The 19,704-nt window shown below is 37.3% G+C and overlaps 1 protein-coding gene across 4 annotated transcripts in view; it reads right to left on the bottom strand.

Annotated features, from left to right (window-relative positions):
* The window catches only part of SIPA1L2 (signal induced proliferation associated 1 like 2), a 154,074-nt gene that overhangs the window by 14,858 nt on the left and 119,512 nt on the right, over positions 1–19,704 (bottom strand). For 3 of the 4 annotated variants that reach the window (XM_075089487.1, XM_075089489.1, XM_075089490.1), the window contains exons 12-18: positions 17,497–17,580; positions 15,866–15,969; positions 15,360–15,463; positions 12,098–12,486; positions 9,427–9,651; positions 6,669–6,822; positions 3,609–3,828 (exon numbers count right to left, since the gene is read on the bottom strand). In XM_075089487.1, the coding sequence (XP_074945588.1) occupies positions 3,609–3,828; positions 6,669–6,822; positions 9,427–9,651; positions 12,098–12,486; positions 15,360–15,463; positions 15,866–15,969; positions 17,497–17,580 (1,280 nt within the window). The remainder of the gene's footprint in view (positions 1–3,608; positions 3,829–6,668; positions 6,823–9,426; positions 9,652–12,097; positions 12,487–15,359; positions 15,464–15,865; positions 15,970–17,496; positions 17,581–19,704) is intronic. The other variant, XM_075089488.1, reaches the window with a different exon arrangement.

Here is a 19,704-nt window from a genome sequence, read left to right as displayed (position 1 = left end):
TCCTTCCCTTCTTCAGTATTACCTAGAATTGCCCAAAGTCTCCCTTCAAAGATGCCATCCTGCTACTAGACTTTCTCATGGACATATGCTCACACTACTGTTCGAATAGTGGACATGTGCTCCCAGTAACTATTTTCAGTAACAAAAGGGAAGGGAAAAGTAATCTCACATTGTGGTATGGCGGATTATTCACTGTGTGAGAGTCTGTAACAGAAAACATACATGCTCCTTTGGCTGTGTGAATTATTTAATCAACAGCCTTTATTTGCTTACTGAAAAACTGATTTCCAAATTGTTCCCATTGTACATCACCAATACAGTGATGCTCTTCCATTTTAATACTGCTTTTGATCAACGAGGTTAGTTTTGGATTGAAGCTAACACCGGTAGTAAGCCAGTTTTAAGACAGACTTTCATCTAACAACATTGTTGCAGATATATCAGCTGCACTTGTGGCAGCCTTCTCCCTATGGCATGTATAGTTTGAGAACTTTCAAGAATTTGTTGGTGTATTGCTGCAAAACATTCCCTTCGTATGATCTCTTCACTGCAAGAATCCTGCACCTTGCTCCTTTCCTCCCGGCACAGGAACGTCACGCCAGTGTATCACTTAAGGCATTTTTCTCTCCCCTTTCTTTCTGTGTTTCGTACTAGGAGTGGACCACAGTGCCTGCAATGCCACTCAGGCTGCCTCCACGAGTCTTTCTGGGTTTCTGGCTTGTGTTAGTACCCTAGTTCTGTATCAGCGGTTCTCATTGTTTCCATTCCTTCCCTGCCAGTTCAGCTGCCATGAATTTGCAAGGTGGGGATAGAGTTGTACCTGCAACCACATGTGGCATGCTAGAACCACTCAGCATGAACAGCTCTGTCTCAGTTAGGGGATCTTTAATGTCCCTACTGTAAAATTCCAGAGTTCTCAGCTACATGAATTCTGCTTTCTGGTTTAAATTAAAAATAAGATAAAATGAAATAAATCTTTCTACATTTGTGTACTATGTGCAATCAACAGCACTCGGCTGTCAGAGCTTACATTTCAGGCGTTACTGAGAGCAACTCTTCTTTCACTTCACTTCCTCCAGTGACAAAATAATAAAAAAAGAATCCTAATAGCTTCATTTTCTCATCTCCTCCCACAGTCAGCAGCGCACGCAGTTGGAAGTTTCTGTTCCTGTGTCTGCATGGTCGTTTGTGTGATAATTCCAACTTCTCAGTAAACTGAAACCCTTCAGGTTGCCTCTTGCCTTGGTTTAGGTGCTGCCTTGCTTACCTATTAATCACACTCTCTTCCTTGCTAGAGGGATCTCATGAGACTTGGTGCCGCCACAATATTTCACGTACCATGTGCTGGGTGGTAACAGGCAAGAACCCATGTTACCCAGCCAAACCCACCTTATTTCTACTGATCTCTGTAAACATTAAATATCAGTAAAATGAAAATGTTTTAATATCACAAACATATGGATTTTACAAAAGACTATTATTGTGACAGCTAAGAATCCTGATATCTGAAACTACAACGTCAAGCTAAAATTATAAATGAGAAAGAAACCTCTCACATTACCACTGCTATAGAATGTAAATAGCTGCTACGCACTAAGTACAAAAACCTTCCTAACAAGAGCCAAAGTTAGTTTCTTATATGGAGATACTGACTAACCTTATTTTGAAAATGAAGCAGGGCAAGTCATGGTGTGTTTGTTTTCAGGGTGTTAATACAACCAAGAACCAGTTAAATCTTCCTTGAAACAGTCATCATAAAAGATCCTATATTGCTGGCATTGAAAGGCACTTTTATAATACAGCACCAGAAGCAGAAATAGAGGTTGTATACGAAAAGAGCATGAACTACCTTGGATATCGACAATCAGTTTCAATTTGACTGATAGGATACTAGCTTCATGTGTTTTCCCAGCTATGTGTATAAATAACTTTCTGTATGTGAGAAGCAGCAAGAATGGAAAAGAAGGTGTTTAAGCAGAACTAATACACAAAACACTAAAATTTCACTGCTGAAGGAGCAGTTTACAGCTTGAGTGTACACCACTAATTGCCTTGTGTCAATCTCCAGAATAAAATCACGCTGAAGGTTTGATCCCGTTGCACGTTTACCTTTACAAGAAATGGCTCTAAAAACACAGGCCTAACATAATAGAAGATAAAGGTAGAGTCAGGATGCCTGATTATGTGCATAGCTCCTTCATAGACTACAAAATCTACTGAATTACTCTTCACTATCAGTAAAAGCAAGGGAACTTTTAGTATTAAATTTAAATATATTGTAAAAAGAATACTACTTTTGGAATGGCAAAGGTCCACCAAGCATGCATTCCCATCTGAAGCAGGAATTCAGCTCTTGTTTGAGATACCAGTTTAAAATTAACCAGTGGCTAGTGACTAAAACTCATTCTCATAGCTGAGACTACTATAATTAGAAAAGTGTTTTGTATATAAGGCTTACTTCTCTGAAAGTCAGCAAGTGACTGCTAGTTGCTCAAGGACATGATGAATGACAGAGCCCTTTTTATTACTGTTGCTTTCAAGTCACCTGTCTGCATTCTCACTGGACGTGTGCCCATGGAAGTCCTTAATGCTTGCAAGAAATCCACCCACAGCTTCCTAACTGTGCACTTCAGTGTCCACAACGGCCCTACTATTTTTTAAAATTGACATCAGCTGTAATACAATATTATGGTACTTAGCTAAAAGTGCCTTTGTTTTGGTTTTTTTTTCCTAGATTGGGTGTCTCCTATGGGTCAGCCTAAAATAATTAAGAAGTGAAGAGATTTGGCATTTTTAAAAACCCAATTAACTCTTATTAAATATATAAATATAGATATGCAGCCTAAATATATGTATCTGGCTGTGTAGATTTTTGTAATCTGCATAATTTTAATTCAATTTTTTCCACAAAATTACTACCAACTTTATAGTTCATCACTCCATATTGGAGTTATTGCAAGATAAGCATATAATAAAGATCTTACTTATTAATATCTCACAAGTAAAGAGACACCTTCATAAAATAGTTTTAATTTAGCACCCCAGACTATTCTTTCTGTCATTAAAAATGAAGTGTTTTACTAACATGTTAGAAAAAAAAGTATCAGCAAATTTGATTTTGAAATTGGAGATGATGACAACAACTGTTGCATGTTTCCTTTTAAGATGTTATCAAAAGGCTCATCTAAATAGAAGCTGTCCTGTTTAGTTATTATTTTGAACATATTTGTGAATGTTTCAGCAATTGAATGCATACAAAAAAATAAACAAATAAAAATATTAAAATAAAACAGGCCAGCTTGGCCTACTTTCCAGGTCACCCCTGGAAAATAAATGATAACAAGAAATATCTTCAGGCAGATGTTTATTGCTTATCACTGGTCTCAAAAATTTTTTTGGGAACTAAAGGAAATGCTATCTCCAAACATGATAAACCTGAACTGATCACTGAGGCAAGCATAAGCATACGCTTTTACTAGGATATCTCGAACACTGATTTAACATTTTATAATTTCACCTTAAAAGTAAAATCTAACCTAATATTTGGTGATTTTTTTGAGTTTATTACAAATATTCCAAACTCAGCAATGACAGCAACAATGACTTACTTCTCAGATTTCCCATTCCAGGAGTCAGGCTCATTCTGGGGGGCAGTGTGCTGTGATACGGTGGAGTAGTGCTGAATAAGATATCATTTGGCAAGGCCTGGTCTAGCACTGAACTTCGAGAGCTAGCATATGAAGATCCTCTTCGATTGCTACATATACTCTCATCAGATAGGGTACGGTAAAGTGTCCTCCGTGGAGAAAGGTTTCCATAAAATGAAAACTAAACATCAAAATAGGAAGATATAAGAACACATATTACTGGTTAAAATAACTCACACAATCATATCCCATCATCAGTTCTTGGGAGTATTTTTCTCGGCAGGCACTCTGGAATTCTTGGGCTAATACATGAGATCAGAGATTTGTTCCACCATATCGGATATACTGGGGCCTCAAAAGAGTTACTGAACTGGATTTTTGTACTTCCTCTTGATGTTTTGGAACGTATCACCATCAATTTTTCAGATACTGCAGAGTTCTATTAATTCTGAATTGTTAAATGAAACCTCCATAGCCTTGTGATAGCAATGTTTCCCAGAAATATATATAAGGTTACCAACACTGACAACATTTATTCAAGGCTATACATAGAACTGTTTGATTTTAATTTGAAATGACTATGCTTTAATGTTAAACATTCTGAACTGATCTATGGAGCAATATATTTCATTGGATGATAAAAGTGACTTGAGACACTGCGCCTCTCCAGATATCAGGAAATAGGCTTAGAGAATAATAGAGTTCAGTGAAAACTGTTTATGCATTTCAAAAAGTTACTTAAACCACAACCCAAATATCTACAGTAAAACAAGAAGTCAATGTATTGTAAAACTGGGTCATTCCGCTTCTTAAGTCATTCTTCAGCACTGCAAATCCAGTTATTCTTCACTTTGCTTTTAATGTCAGTCATTGCCTTTAATTATTTTAACTGGTTTGTCCTGCATATAACAATTTAATGTCCTGGCCTGTTTTCTTTGTAATTAATTATGGGTTGCACACTCCCTATGCAGAATGTGTACTTAAGAGCAGTAGCTTTTTAAAACAGTGAATACAGCATAGAATTAAAGATATCTACATTGTTGTATTTCTGACAAAACTTGCTCACTGCTGAATACACAGAAACACTCAATCATGCCACAAGGCACAGTCTTTACAAAGTACCTTAATACACTTCATAGCGCTAGTTCAGGAAAGCGCCTGTGCTGATGACAATACAGAACATGCTCCCTCGTTAGGATGCTGAACTGCGTCCCAGAGAAAATTGAGGGAGATATTAAGATTCTAATCTAGGAAAGCATCAAAATACTACACTGGTTCTAGAGATTTGCGTGAAACAGATACGGGCCACGGGAATAAACATAATGCAAAACTTTAACACATATGTAAAATGATCACAACAATAGACGTAAGAAGCATCCCTAAATGAATGGGTAGAGGACATACACAGTATCTTTAAATGAATGGATACATGGTATCTTTCTACAAGCAGTGGTTAAAGACTATCAAAAGACCCTGAGCCCAATTTGGGACCACACGGGGCAAAGGGTTAAAAGCCTTCATCCTCCGAAGCGAAGGGCCTCCAACCTTCTTTCCTGTGCTCAAGATTCCCAGCAAGTGCCCTGCTGCAATTCTTGGCTTTACTCAAGTCTCCCCAACTTTATATATATATATATATAAAATATATAAAAAAAATATATATTTTTAATATATCCGTGAAGGCTGTTCACTAGCTATCCAAACATGTTGAGTGTTAATTGTTGGAGCTTGCTGGACTTTCCCTTCAGGGTGTGACAAAAAGGAAACATTACCTAGAGGGCTCATTATTCTCTGATATATGAAGGAAGTAAACCCAAACCAAAAATGTGGTTTGAGTCTGTAGAACCTTACATATTCATAATATTCCTTTCTGGCTTCACTGTCAAAGACAACTGACTTGCCTATACCAAGTTTAATACCTTCTATGAAGGCATAATCGAAGACTGGATACTGCTGATCCCTGTGGCTGGGGATCCCCTGCGGGCGAGGGCCTGAGGTCTCCCTCACTTCGTGAGCTTTTGTTTGGGTGTCTTGGGAGGGGAAGGGGACAGCAGTAATTTATCTCAGGATGGCCACACCTCCTCACTCCTTGTTGTTTCTTATTTAGGTAGCCAAAAACATTGGCAGCTCTTGAAATCATCACAGAAAACCAATTATTGCATCAAGCATAAATCATAAAACCCTCTAGGACATTATTCATGAGAACTCAAACACATACAATGCACGTTTAATGTACTGCACGTTAAAAAATATATATGATCTGAATTTTAAATTCAGCTCTGCACTTAAAAGGATTCCCATGTGTTACTGTTGTTCAGACATGATGATTACGCTATTTAGCACACTGTATAAACACAGTGGGTTAAGAGAGTTAATATCAACGTGTGAGAATTACCTCAAGTAATTTAATTGCTTTGTGCTTTATTCCACATAAAGCACAGTATTCAGAATCATAAAATTTACTACTCCCCAAAGTTCTCTATCCACTTTTTGGAAATTTTAACTATTACTAGTTGTCTTCATACTACGAAGATCAGATGTACGCTCTGCACTAGCACTGACATTTATGCCTTTTGAGCAGTTGCCACTGATACCGACACGAAATTGTGATTCAGGTTTCAAACAGAATTGTTGGTACTGAGTATCACAGGGCAGGGGAAGGCGGGCTACTTTTATTCATGTGCCTTCGTATCATATGAGGTGTATAAATTTAGCCACCCAACCTTGAAAATGTTACTTTTAATCTTTGAAATTATAATTCAGTTGTTCAACCTGCATCTGTTTCTGCTCAAGCTAAGCAAAGACACACTTAAATACTGTGTTTCATACATAATCAAACTAGATATCATTTTTGTATTGTGGGAAATGATATTTTGGGTCTTAGGTCAGAATTTACAGCATCCTTATGGAATATACTTACTTGTACAAAATGATATTGCCTTCTCTATAGCAATTTTGGGAATACCAGAAATTAATTTCTAAGGGAACTGGGAGAGATACAGAGAGCCGAAGAAAGTAGCTAACCTTTCTTCTCCCCTCCTCCATAGAGAGGCTGTCTGGCAGCATCAACTTCAGGAAATCTTCTTTGGACAAGACTTGCTGGCTTTCAACAATGGCATTCCTCACAGAAGTTTGGAGCGGACTCGAGGCAGACACAGCATCAATATCATCATACACTCTGTTAAGACAATTGGCGTTTTTAGCAAGAGAAGCAATAGTGCTCTTGGATTTGAAAGACTGCGTTCATTTTCTGTTACACAAAGTAAAAATTGTTAGAATTATCTCATGACATAGCATACTCTTATTTAGAAATTTTTAAAAATCATTTTATATTTATTAAACTGTTTGTGGGTCCATCCAAAATGAAATTCTTAAACCACTGAAAAAAGTAAATCCATTTTAGGAATACTAAAGAACGATTTTAAAAAGCATAATGCTTGTTTCTCCTAGCTTGCCTTTCTCTTTTACACACCACACTTCTCTATTGTTAAAGCTGTATTTATATCAACCCTTCCTATAGTTCATTCCAAAATATTTTAACTTTTCCTTCCTCAGCAAATAAGAAAATCAATATTTTATAGTGTGATATTGTATCCAGCTTCACAATCTGGCAAAATTACTACGGTCATCAACGGCAATGTTTTCAGTGTATCGGTAATCAATTGTCCCACGTGCCAAGTGTGTTTTATTATCAGCAATTTAATAAAGACCTTCAGATAAATAAAGCAACTGTCTTAATTACTGGCACATAAAAAATTATTTACAGTCAACAAAAGACTGTCAAGCTGAATGATTATCTTTCAGCTTCCTTCCAGTGAGAAAGGAGAGAATTTTAACAGGTTTGCTCTGGAAATGCAGTTGGAGGAACGAGAGATTCCAGGTCACACAGAACGTGCATTTGAAGCCATTGCTACCAAGTGCAGCATAATCAGTGACTGATCTTCAGCAGAGAGGAAACAAGCTTCGCTACGGTAAAGTGTTATTCTCAGCGAAGTATATCCTTTAGTGGCACAACATTCAGCAATTGACCTGATTTTCATCATCATTGCTAATCAGAGATGTTATTTTATTGCAATATAATTATCCTCAGAGAGATATTTCCTCTCTGCGATATATAGAAAGCTTGCCTAGAAAGAAAGAGGTGAAGCAATGCTCCACACCATGGAAAAATCTGAAAAAAAAATTCTGATATATGAAATGCAGCCATATTCAATTAATATTTCTTAAATAGAACTAGCTCTTGAAGATATTTTTCTAAACTGCTGTGGTTTCAGTCTAAATACCATAATTCATCATGCAATTTGTTTTAAGGGTTCCATTTAAAATAAAGAGAAAGTGTTTCAGGAGTTCATCAACTTCAAAGTGCAAAAACTTCTGAGAACCAGTGAAGTTACCACTTTTTAAATGCAAATACTACTATGACTGAACAATGTAAGCAACTAAAACATTGAGGGGGAAAAAGTGATATCACCAGTACAACACCAAAAAGAAACACAACTAACCAGAACAGGAACGTAGTAACATCATCTAGTTTTGAAAATTAGGAATTTAAGAGCTGAACTTTATGCTTGGTTTCACGGCACTTATATTCTAGCTTATATTTTTAAATATGAATCTTGCCTTAAATATGCACATATATGCAATATGAGATATTAGCTGCAAATAACCCATTCCCATTAAACAAAGAGTAATCCCATATTAAACATTTGAAAAATCTGGTACTGCATGTCACCTTCTCAATTGATCAAGATATATAGGGCTGACTATGATTTATTGAGAGATAGAACTGAATAGCTTATGCACAAAAAGAAAGCAAGAGGTTGTCTGAGAAGACAGTTTTGAAGGTAACAGGAATTTAAAGGTTAGTTTTAAACAGCAAATTCAAACATTACTTATTACTGCTTGCAGCACCAGGGAAGTATCATCTCTATATTTGAGATACTGCATCTTTTCCTTTGAGTGCAAGCCTTTCTCTTCCACCTAAGAAAACACATTTCTCATGAGCTATTCCTGTGTTAAGCTGTACATAGAGCTGTTCGTTAGAACTGCTCTGAATATTTTTGTCTAAGTGCCACTTGCTGGAAAAACATGTAGTCTTATTGAAGCCTGCACATTTTGTAGAGTCTCGTGAAGAGAGGGTCGGATATATCCACACTTAGTCTTTTTCTTGTGGGGTCCTAACCACCAGCTTGTACCTGTTCATTAAAAACAAAGTCAGAAAAAGATACCAAAGAACCCCTAAAATACCCCCAACCAGCACTAGTTTAACTTCTCTACCATAGATCACTGATAAGTTTATGGTCACCTCTCTCACCGGTAATGTATCAGCCAATGTAACAGGCAACAGGGTAGGAAGGTTTCACAGAGAAACGTCAGGAAGTAAGATTTTTCCAACTAACTAAAGTTCCTGGAGATTTCTAGAAAAGGTCTTTAAGACCTTAATAATTATTCCTTCCCAAGTGTTTCCTAGAGATTCAAAAGGGAAATTCCGAATGTCTGAAGTAGCCATACATTTTTGCCTACACACGCTTTCAGAAATTTCTGTCAGCTTGCTTTTTTTAACACGTGGGGAAAAGATGCAGCTGGATAGAGCAGAGGAGAAAAGTCTCCTGCAGTTAGTCTTTTCTTCTTTTTTTGGGTGTACATCTGATACATAAAGGTACAGAAAAACCTCCAAATATTTAAAAGCAAATGCAATTTTTATGTTTTCACCTTTCTATCCCATTTTAAAATTTATTTTCATTACTCTTCTTCCCCCAAGAAAGTTAAACAGAGTTCTTACTCATGGCATTCAGAAACTTCAGATTCTTCCGGTGTAGGACTTCCTTCTGATTTTTTCCATCCAATGACATATTTACTCACTGCTCCTTGTCTGTGGTACGGTTTTGAAACTGACCCAGAAATCTGTTGACCACTATTCTGGGACACTATGTAGACTTTGGAGGTATCTAGGGAGCCACTCTTTTTAGAGCAATGTGTTGATGGGCTTCCTGAATGATGTGATCCACTGAAAAAGAAAACACACAAAAGCAAAAATGAAATCTGCTATACAACAGCAGATCAGAAACACTTTGCCTGGTGTGCAGCTATAATTCTTAACGTTAAGTTTTTCTCAAGGTTAAAACCAAGGTAGCTATATTCAACAATTTAAGAAAAACTGGGCATCCAACCTCATTCTGCAGGTTTTAAATAAGATAATATTTTTTGAATAAAGAAATAAAACACCTATAGAAGCCTGGTTTTAGATAATGAGTTCATTGCAATGGGTGGAACAAGCAGTGTATATTTTTAGGATCCAGAAGATGGTCTATGTAAGAGGCAATGCAATACTAAAGGTAATGAAGCTAAGCTGTTTCAGCGACATAACATGAAGTTATTTGATAATTCACCTGCATAATTTCTATACAACGGGAGAGGTAAAACCTTTAACAACAAGAGCTGTGAGACGTAATATTGTGCATGGCTCAAGTCAATATTGCAGTTTGAGATACTGTTTCACAGAGCAGGTTTAATTCCATAAATCTTACTCGGACACTATAGTATTCAGTTTTTTCAGGGGGTTAATCATCTGATGGTGTTACGAGAATCAGGCTGGTATCTTTCAACCTATCAGCATCTTTCCGGTGCATTGCACTTCATCTATTCAGTAAAAAGAATATGATTTTAATAAAGAAATGTTGCATTTATAGATCAATGACTTTCCACCAGTCTGTGGGCTTGTTTCTTAGAGCTTTACACTGTTTAGCTACCGCAGACACGTTTACTATTTAACATTCATAAAATAATTGTGAACAAATACCTCAATAGTCTTAAAATGTCATTGCTACAGATTATGAAGGAATACAAACTCAGTGTCTGACCAGTTGGAAAATATATATAGAATTCAGCAGTAGATATCACACGCTTATACGTTAACTCAACTTTCTTAAGCCTATTTGATCTGTTGCAGCATCACAGCTATAAAATGCGATATTTTTTAATAATGTATGCCTGTGGGTGGTGTATAGATGATGCCAGCTTTTAAACCCAACTGCAAAATTATTTGTCACTCCAACATCATTTGAAGGACATTTAAGCAAATTTAAATCCAACACTTGGGTCACATAACATGAGTCTGGCATTTTTCTATAGCAAAATGATTTGGCACACACATTAGAAGGTGATCATTTGAAAACATGCTATTGCCAAAGTGGAACTGGGCAATCCTAATGTGAGTCATCGTCTCAACAATAATTACTACTTTGGAAATGCCTGGGTAAATCACTTAAAATCTATATGCTTTTCTTTTTCTAATTAATCCATAAAATGTTTATTCCATAGAAGTGAGCAGCATATTACTTAATGGCTGCCTGGCACTTTAAATATGACAGCTGCCACACAAGTGCTGAAAGTATGTATTCTAGCTATTAGAAATCTATTTCAGCTCATAATGATGAAGTCCTAGAAGCATAGAGCTTATTTCTATCACTTTAGAAGTCTCAATATATAAAATTAAATCTCAACACACACAAAGCAGAGTAAATCTGGAGCTTCTACATTTTCACGGGGTAATGAAAGCTTAATGTGAAAGCATTTACCTAGTTTTCACAATAGTCTATACAATAGTGTACACTACCTTCTATGACTTGTGGAAGAAAAAAATCGAGAAGTCAGAGAAATTATACAAGACTAATTCACTTATGTGACTCACACACAAATGACGATACAGGATATTATTTGGTTATTTTCTTGCACTGATTGACATCGAAAACAGAAAAAATCAGAGGGCAAGAAGAACAAACCATTTCCTCCCATCCTTTACAGAGTAAAAACCTTAACACATAGACCAAAGCTTCAACTTCAAAGTCACCATAAAATGGAAATTGGGGAATAAAGGCAACCAGCTGTAAAAATGTACTTTCAAAGTTCACTTTACAACAGATGTACTACGCACACATTCCATTGGTAACAAAAAGAAGAGCTGAAAATCAATCAGAAATTCAGTTCAACAAACAAAACTAAAGCATACATCACAGTAATGTAAATTTGGGGGGATGGTATGTAATGCAGTTTTACTATATGTAAAAATTTTCCATTGCAATTTCTCCGATTTCCCTCAGCATTAACTCCCAGGTAATTTGTTGTACTGTACTAAAAATAAAGTATGTGAAATAAGCTCTAGGTGCAAACTTCACTTTTACTCAGGGATGTTTCCCAACTTTAAAAACCTAAGCAATATACACCAGACAAGGTCACATATATATTCTCCATCAGATCCGGGAGCAGGGCTAGCTATGCTTTTTAGGCAGACTCAGCAAAAATTACCTGAAAAATTGCTCATGTAGGCATTTAAATACAACAAAACCCCCAAATCAGTTAAATGTACTTTCAAAGAAAGGTAAACAGATTAACAACAGAGAAGAAGAGTTCTCTGTATATTAATCTATAATCCCTAATTTGTAAGAAACACATACCTGGAATGAGAAGAGATTTCGCTTAGGTCTCCCATACTGCCTTCAGCTGTATGACTGGTAGAAATAGCAGAGGCATAGCTATGAACAGCATAGATTTTAGCTGGATCATCATCTGGCCCAGGAGTTTCAGAAGACTCGGTCCACTGCTCAGTACGACAATGTACTCCGGACCTGCTGCCAGCGAGGTGCAAAGGGGCCAGAAGAGGAGCCGGCATGCAGGGAGCTGTATCAATCCCACTGTCAGTAGAAGCTCCCTTTATATATGTTAATCCAAGCAGCTCAGGATCCATCAAATCTCCAGAACCAAAGTGTTTCTCATCACTGTTGCTGGATGTGTTACTGGAGAGGGTGTTGCTGCTTGAGTGGCTCGAACAGCTTTTGTCTCCAATCTTAACAACAAGAAAAAACAAAAAAGACACCCCTCAAGTCAAATGGTAAAAACACTTATTTTCGTTCTCAATTTGTACCATTCAAAGACCATTTTTTTTTAACAGTATGCTATAATATAACTGGAAAGTATGAAAAGAGCTAATTGTACCACCAGTTTCTATGAAATGAATTGCACAACTGGCTAGACACATTAAAGGTTGGTATCACTGCACATAAAAAGGTCCTAGTTCCATCTTCTATGGCAAATCTTAAGATCATAATTGAATTTTCTGATTATAGGAAGTGCTTAACATCCACAAAATTGCATTTCTGATCAGTTAAAATACGCATTTGTTAAAGCTAGAAGCATTGGTTATTATTAAACAAGGTCTACTGCAAATCTGAAAACCACCGAAGACTGAATTACCCTTGGTTTTTTCTTAGTGTGGGTGAAATATGCAGCTTATTGGATCAAATCCAATTGGATGTGTGGCTAGTTAAATTGAAGCCAATTGCCATGTATGTGTACCAGATGAAAGTAACTTTAGTCACAGGGCCCTAAGCTAAGCATGGCTATTGAAGTGGAATAATTCTGTCAGGCATTTGTATCAATAAAGTTGGGGGGGGTGGTTGTTGTTGTGGGTTTGGTTTGGTTTGGTTTTGTTTTATAAAGAGATTTTAAAGAGAGTTGGATTAACTTGTCTGTGTGGCAGAGTAGCCAGAAGAAGGGCAGATGGACTTCGGTTAGGTAGAATGTAAGCAGGAGGGGTGACTAACTTTTTTACAGGATCCCTCTCCTAGCAGATGCATCTAAACATAGCTGTTGCTCACACATTAAAGAAGTTAGACAAGGCAGCCTTGCCCAAAAGGATACTTCTATCCCATATGGAAATTAACGGGCCTCAAAATTTGAGAAAATTATTTTAGAAAAAAAAGGGAGGGGTTAAATTTGCATTCATTCTAACATTTACAAGGTGGCTGTCACCTTAAAAACAATGGAACAATTGATAAAAATACAATGAGCAGTTTCTCCAAGGAGGGGGACTTGGAGAAAGGTGTCTGGAGAACAGGCATGTCACTTCTTACTGAAAAGGCAAAATGGAACCAAAGGGAAAAGAAACAAGGCAGGGGGGAGGCTCAAAGTCATAAAGTTAACCTCCGAAGATGTATTGCACGTGTGAACCTTCCTGCACGTTGCTGAACACACATGCTTAGGCACCTTCCTGACCCTGCAAGCAGCAGACAATCTGAACAACGGCTATTGATAAAGACATCTTGAACTCCTCAAAGTTCCCTACAGCCACAGCTTAGGATCATTTTATGCATTTCCTTGTACCAAGAGAAATTATTGTATGAAAGCTCAGCACGGCCCTAATTGTTACAAGTTGTTAAAGATTGTGACATGGAGCAAGATTTAAAGGAAAAAAACAAAAACCAAACCCAAACAAAATCCCAAACCAAAACCAAAACAATCCAAACTAAAACAAAAAAAACCCACCACCCAAAAAAAGATGAAACAGCAGGATATGATAATTATTCCAGGAGAACAAAGAAAACTTGAAGAAAGCCAGTGAAATTCCCCCCACCCTCCTTCCCCCAAGATAAAAACTGTTAAAAGGACAGCACAGATGTTTTTTTCTAATGGTTAAATATTTTACAGAGTTCTTGTACATTTGCTGTAGCCCTCAGTGAGAATTTCACTGGCTGGCAGAGTCTCCTGTGGCAAATTGAGCTGGACAAAAAGGGGATGCTCAGGAGAACATTAAAAGGTCCTTTACAAGGTGATGAGCCTTTTTTTTTTTTTTTCCCATTTTACACCATCTAAGAAAATAGCCTCATTTTATCAGTATTATCTTTATAATAAAGCTGGTTCTCACTTGGTACAATACAGTTCTTTTGCAGCTGCGCTGCGCATATGCATACGCAAGCAAACACAAGCATGAGCCCATTATGAAATCTTCTGTTCAGATCCCCACCATCCTCAAAGCACCAGAGCTACCATTAGCATAACACTGACTGAAGTTAAGGACACTCATCATTCCACTTTGGTATGGTTGCTCTGTTTGATACTGATTGTTACATATACTGATTCTAGCTTCCTGCCAATTTCAGCTTAAGGTAAAAGCAAGCGTTTTTGTCTTCATGTGCATCATTCTACAGCGTGATTCTCTTCACGATAGTACTTTTTTTGAGAAGTGTCAAGCTGGATTCTCATAACGTATCAATGTACATAAGATGAGAAACTGGCCTCACATTTTACCAATATAAGTCTACAAATAGTGTACAGATTCCTACTACATTTAGCAGGTTTTTCCATGTAACAAACACACACAAAAAGACCGTGTATATCATTAAAGTACTTTCCATCACTAAGTCATTGAGGATTTTGCCTTTACTGAAGACAAGCCACTAAACTAGGTAGACTAGAAATGTTCAGCATTCCCAACATACAAAACTACATTTTTATAGTGCTTATTGATAAATATACTATGTGGGTACTTCACACAACACGACAAGGGGTATGGTGAATACAGGTTGTGTTGGGGTTTTTGTTTGTTTTTTTTTAAAGGACATGAATACTTCACAGGTTAAGCAAGCCAGCATAAATGAAGCTGTAAATACACAGCTGAGTGTAGACTTTACTGGTTTTATCTCCTCAGTGCCCCAGACCCAACCCCATTTGTAGTTCTTAGTTTATAAACACAGGTTAAGCATACTCAATTTACCCCACATCTAGGCGAGCATTCAATTTGCCTCCCAAAACACACAGTGGTCTTCATAAATTATTAAAATGTATTTTTAAGATGTATTTCTTTAAGTCCAGGGTGGGGGGTTTGGTTTTGTTTTTGGGTTTTTTTTTGATTTGTGAATGGCATCCAAGTAAAAGACTTACATGTGACAGTTTGTTTGGCGACTCCTTGCCACTGCCTTCTTTCTGTAAAGCCCGGTCTTTGTAGGAGCTCAGGACTTTGGTCGATGGTGCATGCCACTTGGTTTCTGCCATAAATAATTGTGTTTTAATTTCTGAATGATAAAAAGATGAGTATACTGTACAAAGAAAAAAGGCACATGGCTTCGCATCAGGTTTCAAACCTGTACTCTTTGGAATCAGAGACGTGTGCCTCTGCAGAATTTCCTAAGATCTAGTTTTTCAATGATAATTAAAGTCCAACCTGCTTTTCATCATTCATGAGGCTTTCTGAAGTTCAGGAGTAGTTTGTTCCAAGTATTATCTAAATAACGCACACCATACTCTGTTAGACCGTCTGTAAACAGTCCGCGCTTTCAAAGCCATATTACACCCTCTTTGTGCAACCTCCGCATCAGAAGGTGGCTGCACTTCAACAGGCACTGCATTGCAAAGAACATTTATTTTTAAGATACAGTGGTTTTTATTACCGGAATGTCTAGTTCCTTCCAAAGTTTCCTCTCGTTCTCTGCCTCCTTCACACTCCAGTGAGCCAGAACCTTGGTGGTGTTCATGGAGCAGAGGGGACTGGCACCTTTCAACGTAAGCAGAAAACCTGTTTGGGCTTTTTTTCCTAGAAAACTAGTTACATGATGAACAACAAAACTTTTTGCTCTTCAAAGCAAATATTTTATAAGCAATCTGTTTAAACAATTATCATCCCACTTCCCCCCCCCCTCCCCACCCCAGCAAGCATAGTAGGATTTCCAAACTCTGCATGGAAATATTTACATGGAATTTTTTCAAACAGTGCACTGTTATATCTTAAGTGTGAGCAGGCCGAGACAACACTGAAATTTAAGAAATGCATTCTTGGGGCTATATACACACAAAGGTTTTTGCAATGGAGAACTACAGTAATGTATGCTTAATCTTTTTATGAACTAAGCCTCACAGAAAGCAACTCTCTCGTTTGCTGGTTTTCACACTCAGAATGCGTAAGCAAGTACCAGGTCCATTGCTTTGTATTGTATTGCAAAAGTTAAATTATTTCACAAAGCAACGCGCTAAAGGCAAGGCTGTTGTTAGAAATAACTGCGCTGGAAAAATGACAAGATGCATTTTCATGTGTTTACTGTCAAAAAAGAAACCCCAACCTATAGTTTTGTTTGAATTATTAGCATCTATTTAGCTGCCAGAGATTTCAGTGTGTGTTCTGAAATTTCTTGAGGACTCTCCAAGATATTGAATATGTATCTGCTACATGGACTATCTTATCTGCAGTCATGCCAAAACAATATTAAGCTTAGGGACAAGGAGTCGAGCTGATGTTTACAATATCCACATTTTTTTTCTGAAAAGTAGCTTCTGAAAGCCAAGTGGCAAGTCTGGAATGCTCTTATATTATGCTATGTAGATACTGCCATAGCTCAACATTCTCCAACAGGAGTGCTTTTGGCAGCTGTATTTACACCACAAAGTGATAAAGTAATTTAGAACAGATGTCTCATATAGTATTCTTATAACACGGACAGTATATTGGGGTGGTCTTTTATACACAGACAGCTAACTTCTGAAACTTCAGCACCAAGGGATTAACAGGGATGTGAAAGAGCCATCTGTATACCGAAAGAGCCTTTTAGGGAAAAGCGACTTCTGAAAGAGTGCTACTTTTTTGAGGAGAGATGCTAGGGAATGGATGCCTCTGGAACAAGTGCAGTAGGAAAAAAAACCTTTGAAGTCAATAATGGTAATTTTTTAAATCAAATACCCTTCCACTGAAGCAAAAGGAGGAGAAATTATTATTTTATTCCAGTTCTGAGTTACTAGTTGTTTTCTGGCCTGTTTCTGGGAAAGCAAACCTAGGAACTGTTTGTTATTTACCTGAATTGTAAAATAGCAATTTGGTCATAAAGAGTTAAAGCAGTACAGCTTTAAAGCTGTATTGGCATACATGTTAACTTATATCAGTAAACCTGTATATCTTAGAATATACTAACAGATTTTGCAAGTAAATCTATGATATAGAACAGCCACATAAATTTTGCTTCAGAAAGAAGATGTATGGGAGCTACAGCAAGATTTAAAAAAAAAAAAAAGAAAAAAGGAAAAACATCAATACCCATCATATCCCACTTGCTGTCTCCACTGGCTGCTCCCGCTGGGGCCTGGGTCACTGGAGGAGGACTGGTTGCTCGGAGAACTTCTGTAATGTTGACTAGAGTCATTAACAGTGCACTGAGGTATTTGTGGGGTTTCAGATTTGAACTGGGCTGTGCTTCTTTTATAACACACATCAATTTTTACAAGCAGATGCAGTTTGAACACTTAATTATATTCATTTTGGGAATTTACGGTTTTATCTTAGTTTCATAGAACTGAATCAAGCATTTTTAAAGTAAAATATTTATTTCATCACTAATAAAGTAATTCCAACTGAATATATAAAAAAAGACACAAAAAGAGAAAGACTATGTGCCAAATCCTATTTTCCTTACATCTATTTTTACTTCTGAACACGTGGGATTACTCAGGAGTTAGAGCAGCTGGACTAGGTCTCTAAGTTTACATGTGGGAAACTCTTATAATGGATCAAAAATGATTGCTAGTCACTTTGCATGTATTCCAATTTTCTACATAGTAATTTAGTAGAGGTAATACTAATAAGTTTTTTTAATTTCATTAATTCTTTGACATAGAAAAGCAATAAGAAAACATTTTCCTGAATATTATTTCCTGAGTATTATTTTATACTTATTATTTAAACTTTTGAGCCTCATGTCTTAATGTCTCTAATGACTCTTCTTGGATTTCCAGCCAGCTGAAATGCAATATTCAAATTTGGTTTTGATCACTCTATTATCCTTCATTTCTGTGCATATTAGTCCATATCCAAAATACAATTTCCCTCAGTGACACCACCTTGAATTCTCTGGGGTTTTTTTTGTGTGTGTGATTTTCTTTGTTTGTGGGTTTTTGTTGTTGTTTTTGTTTGGTTTGGTTTTTTTAAAAGCCTATATGTTGAAATGAATGTATGTCCACAGGGAAGAGATGAAAAGAGGTAGTTCTGGATTTATGCACAACGCTTTCCCAAGGACATGACATTCAATAAGCAACTTTAAAATTTTCAAGCTGAACCATAAAGACATTCACTATTATGTTTTATCTAACAGCCAAACACAAATACAATCAGTAAATAGTGCAGTGCCTGATTTTTCATCATGCGTGTCTCTGGTAAGTCTTGGCAGGACTGAGCCTCTCTCAACCAAGTGAAATAGTCTATAGGCTACTGTTGAATTCAGTTGCGTGCTCTTGCTTCTTACCACCAAGAACTTTGCATTTCTTGCACAGCTTAAAGGCACCAGCATTAAGGAATGGGTAAGTTACGATCCCTTGCGGTTCCAGCCTCCAGACTGATGTTTAGGACACTGTCCTGAAAACCAGGACACCGGTTTGTACTATGCCAGGCTGAAGAATGTCTAGACCCCAAGCCTCCCATTTGCAGGACAAGTATCTAGCCATTGCCCTGCTAAACAAAAGGTGGCCACAAAAGGAGAACCACAGAAATCCAGCCAGTGAACGCCTCGTACAGTTCCTTCACAGAAGAGTTTCAGCTGCCTGCTCTCAGGAATGGGTTCCAGACTCCAGGTGAAAGTTCAGGCACACTCGCCTACAAGTGTGTACTCAGGACTCAAGTACACAGACTTCTTGGTGTTAAGAGACTGAAGATTGAGCCTGACTAAAGCTTCACTCTTGGGCACTGGCTATAAGCAGCTGTCACAGAATTAGGCATTTTGTAGAAACAGGAGTAGAGCTCACGGATACCCTTGTATTTCTTAGTGACTAATTAGAGAAAACTCCTTGGTCAACACAAACATTTGGATTGCTTTCTCAAAGAACTTAATGCTCCTCAGGAACTGTACTAGGAGCGTAGGTGTTCAGCTCCCAGCTTCTAATCTCACACCAGGGACTAGGCATCTGTTACGTGTCACAGTAGTTGAACTGTTGCTGCTTACGTCTTTTACTATATCTAACCCATGTTTCTGTTGCTTCTTCCTCTTTTTCTCTCTAAAAAGAACTATTTTATCACTGACTTCAATGTTAGCTCATTTTCAGATCAGTTGCTATGACTTCCTTTTTTTATCAACCTGCTTCTCCCTGCCTGCACTCTTCAATTTGTCTAAACTGATATTGGGTCTCTGACCCTCCAAAATATCTTTATCATTTTCCTAGCCAGAGTATACATTTTCAGCCTTGCAAGACTACTTATAAGTACTAATAAACCTTACTTCAAACTCTTTTAAGGCCATCTTTCTGCCAACCCATCAGC

Source organism: Phalacrocorax aristotelis, chromosome 3 (genome assembly GCF_949628215.1).
Source record: "Phalacrocorax aristotelis chromosome 3, bGulAri2.1, whole genome shotgun sequence".
NCBI lineage: Eukaryota > Metazoa > Chordata > Aves > Suliformes > Phalacrocoracidae > Phalacrocorax > Phalacrocorax aristotelis.
This window is presented reverse-complemented; position numbering and strand designations above follow the sequence as displayed.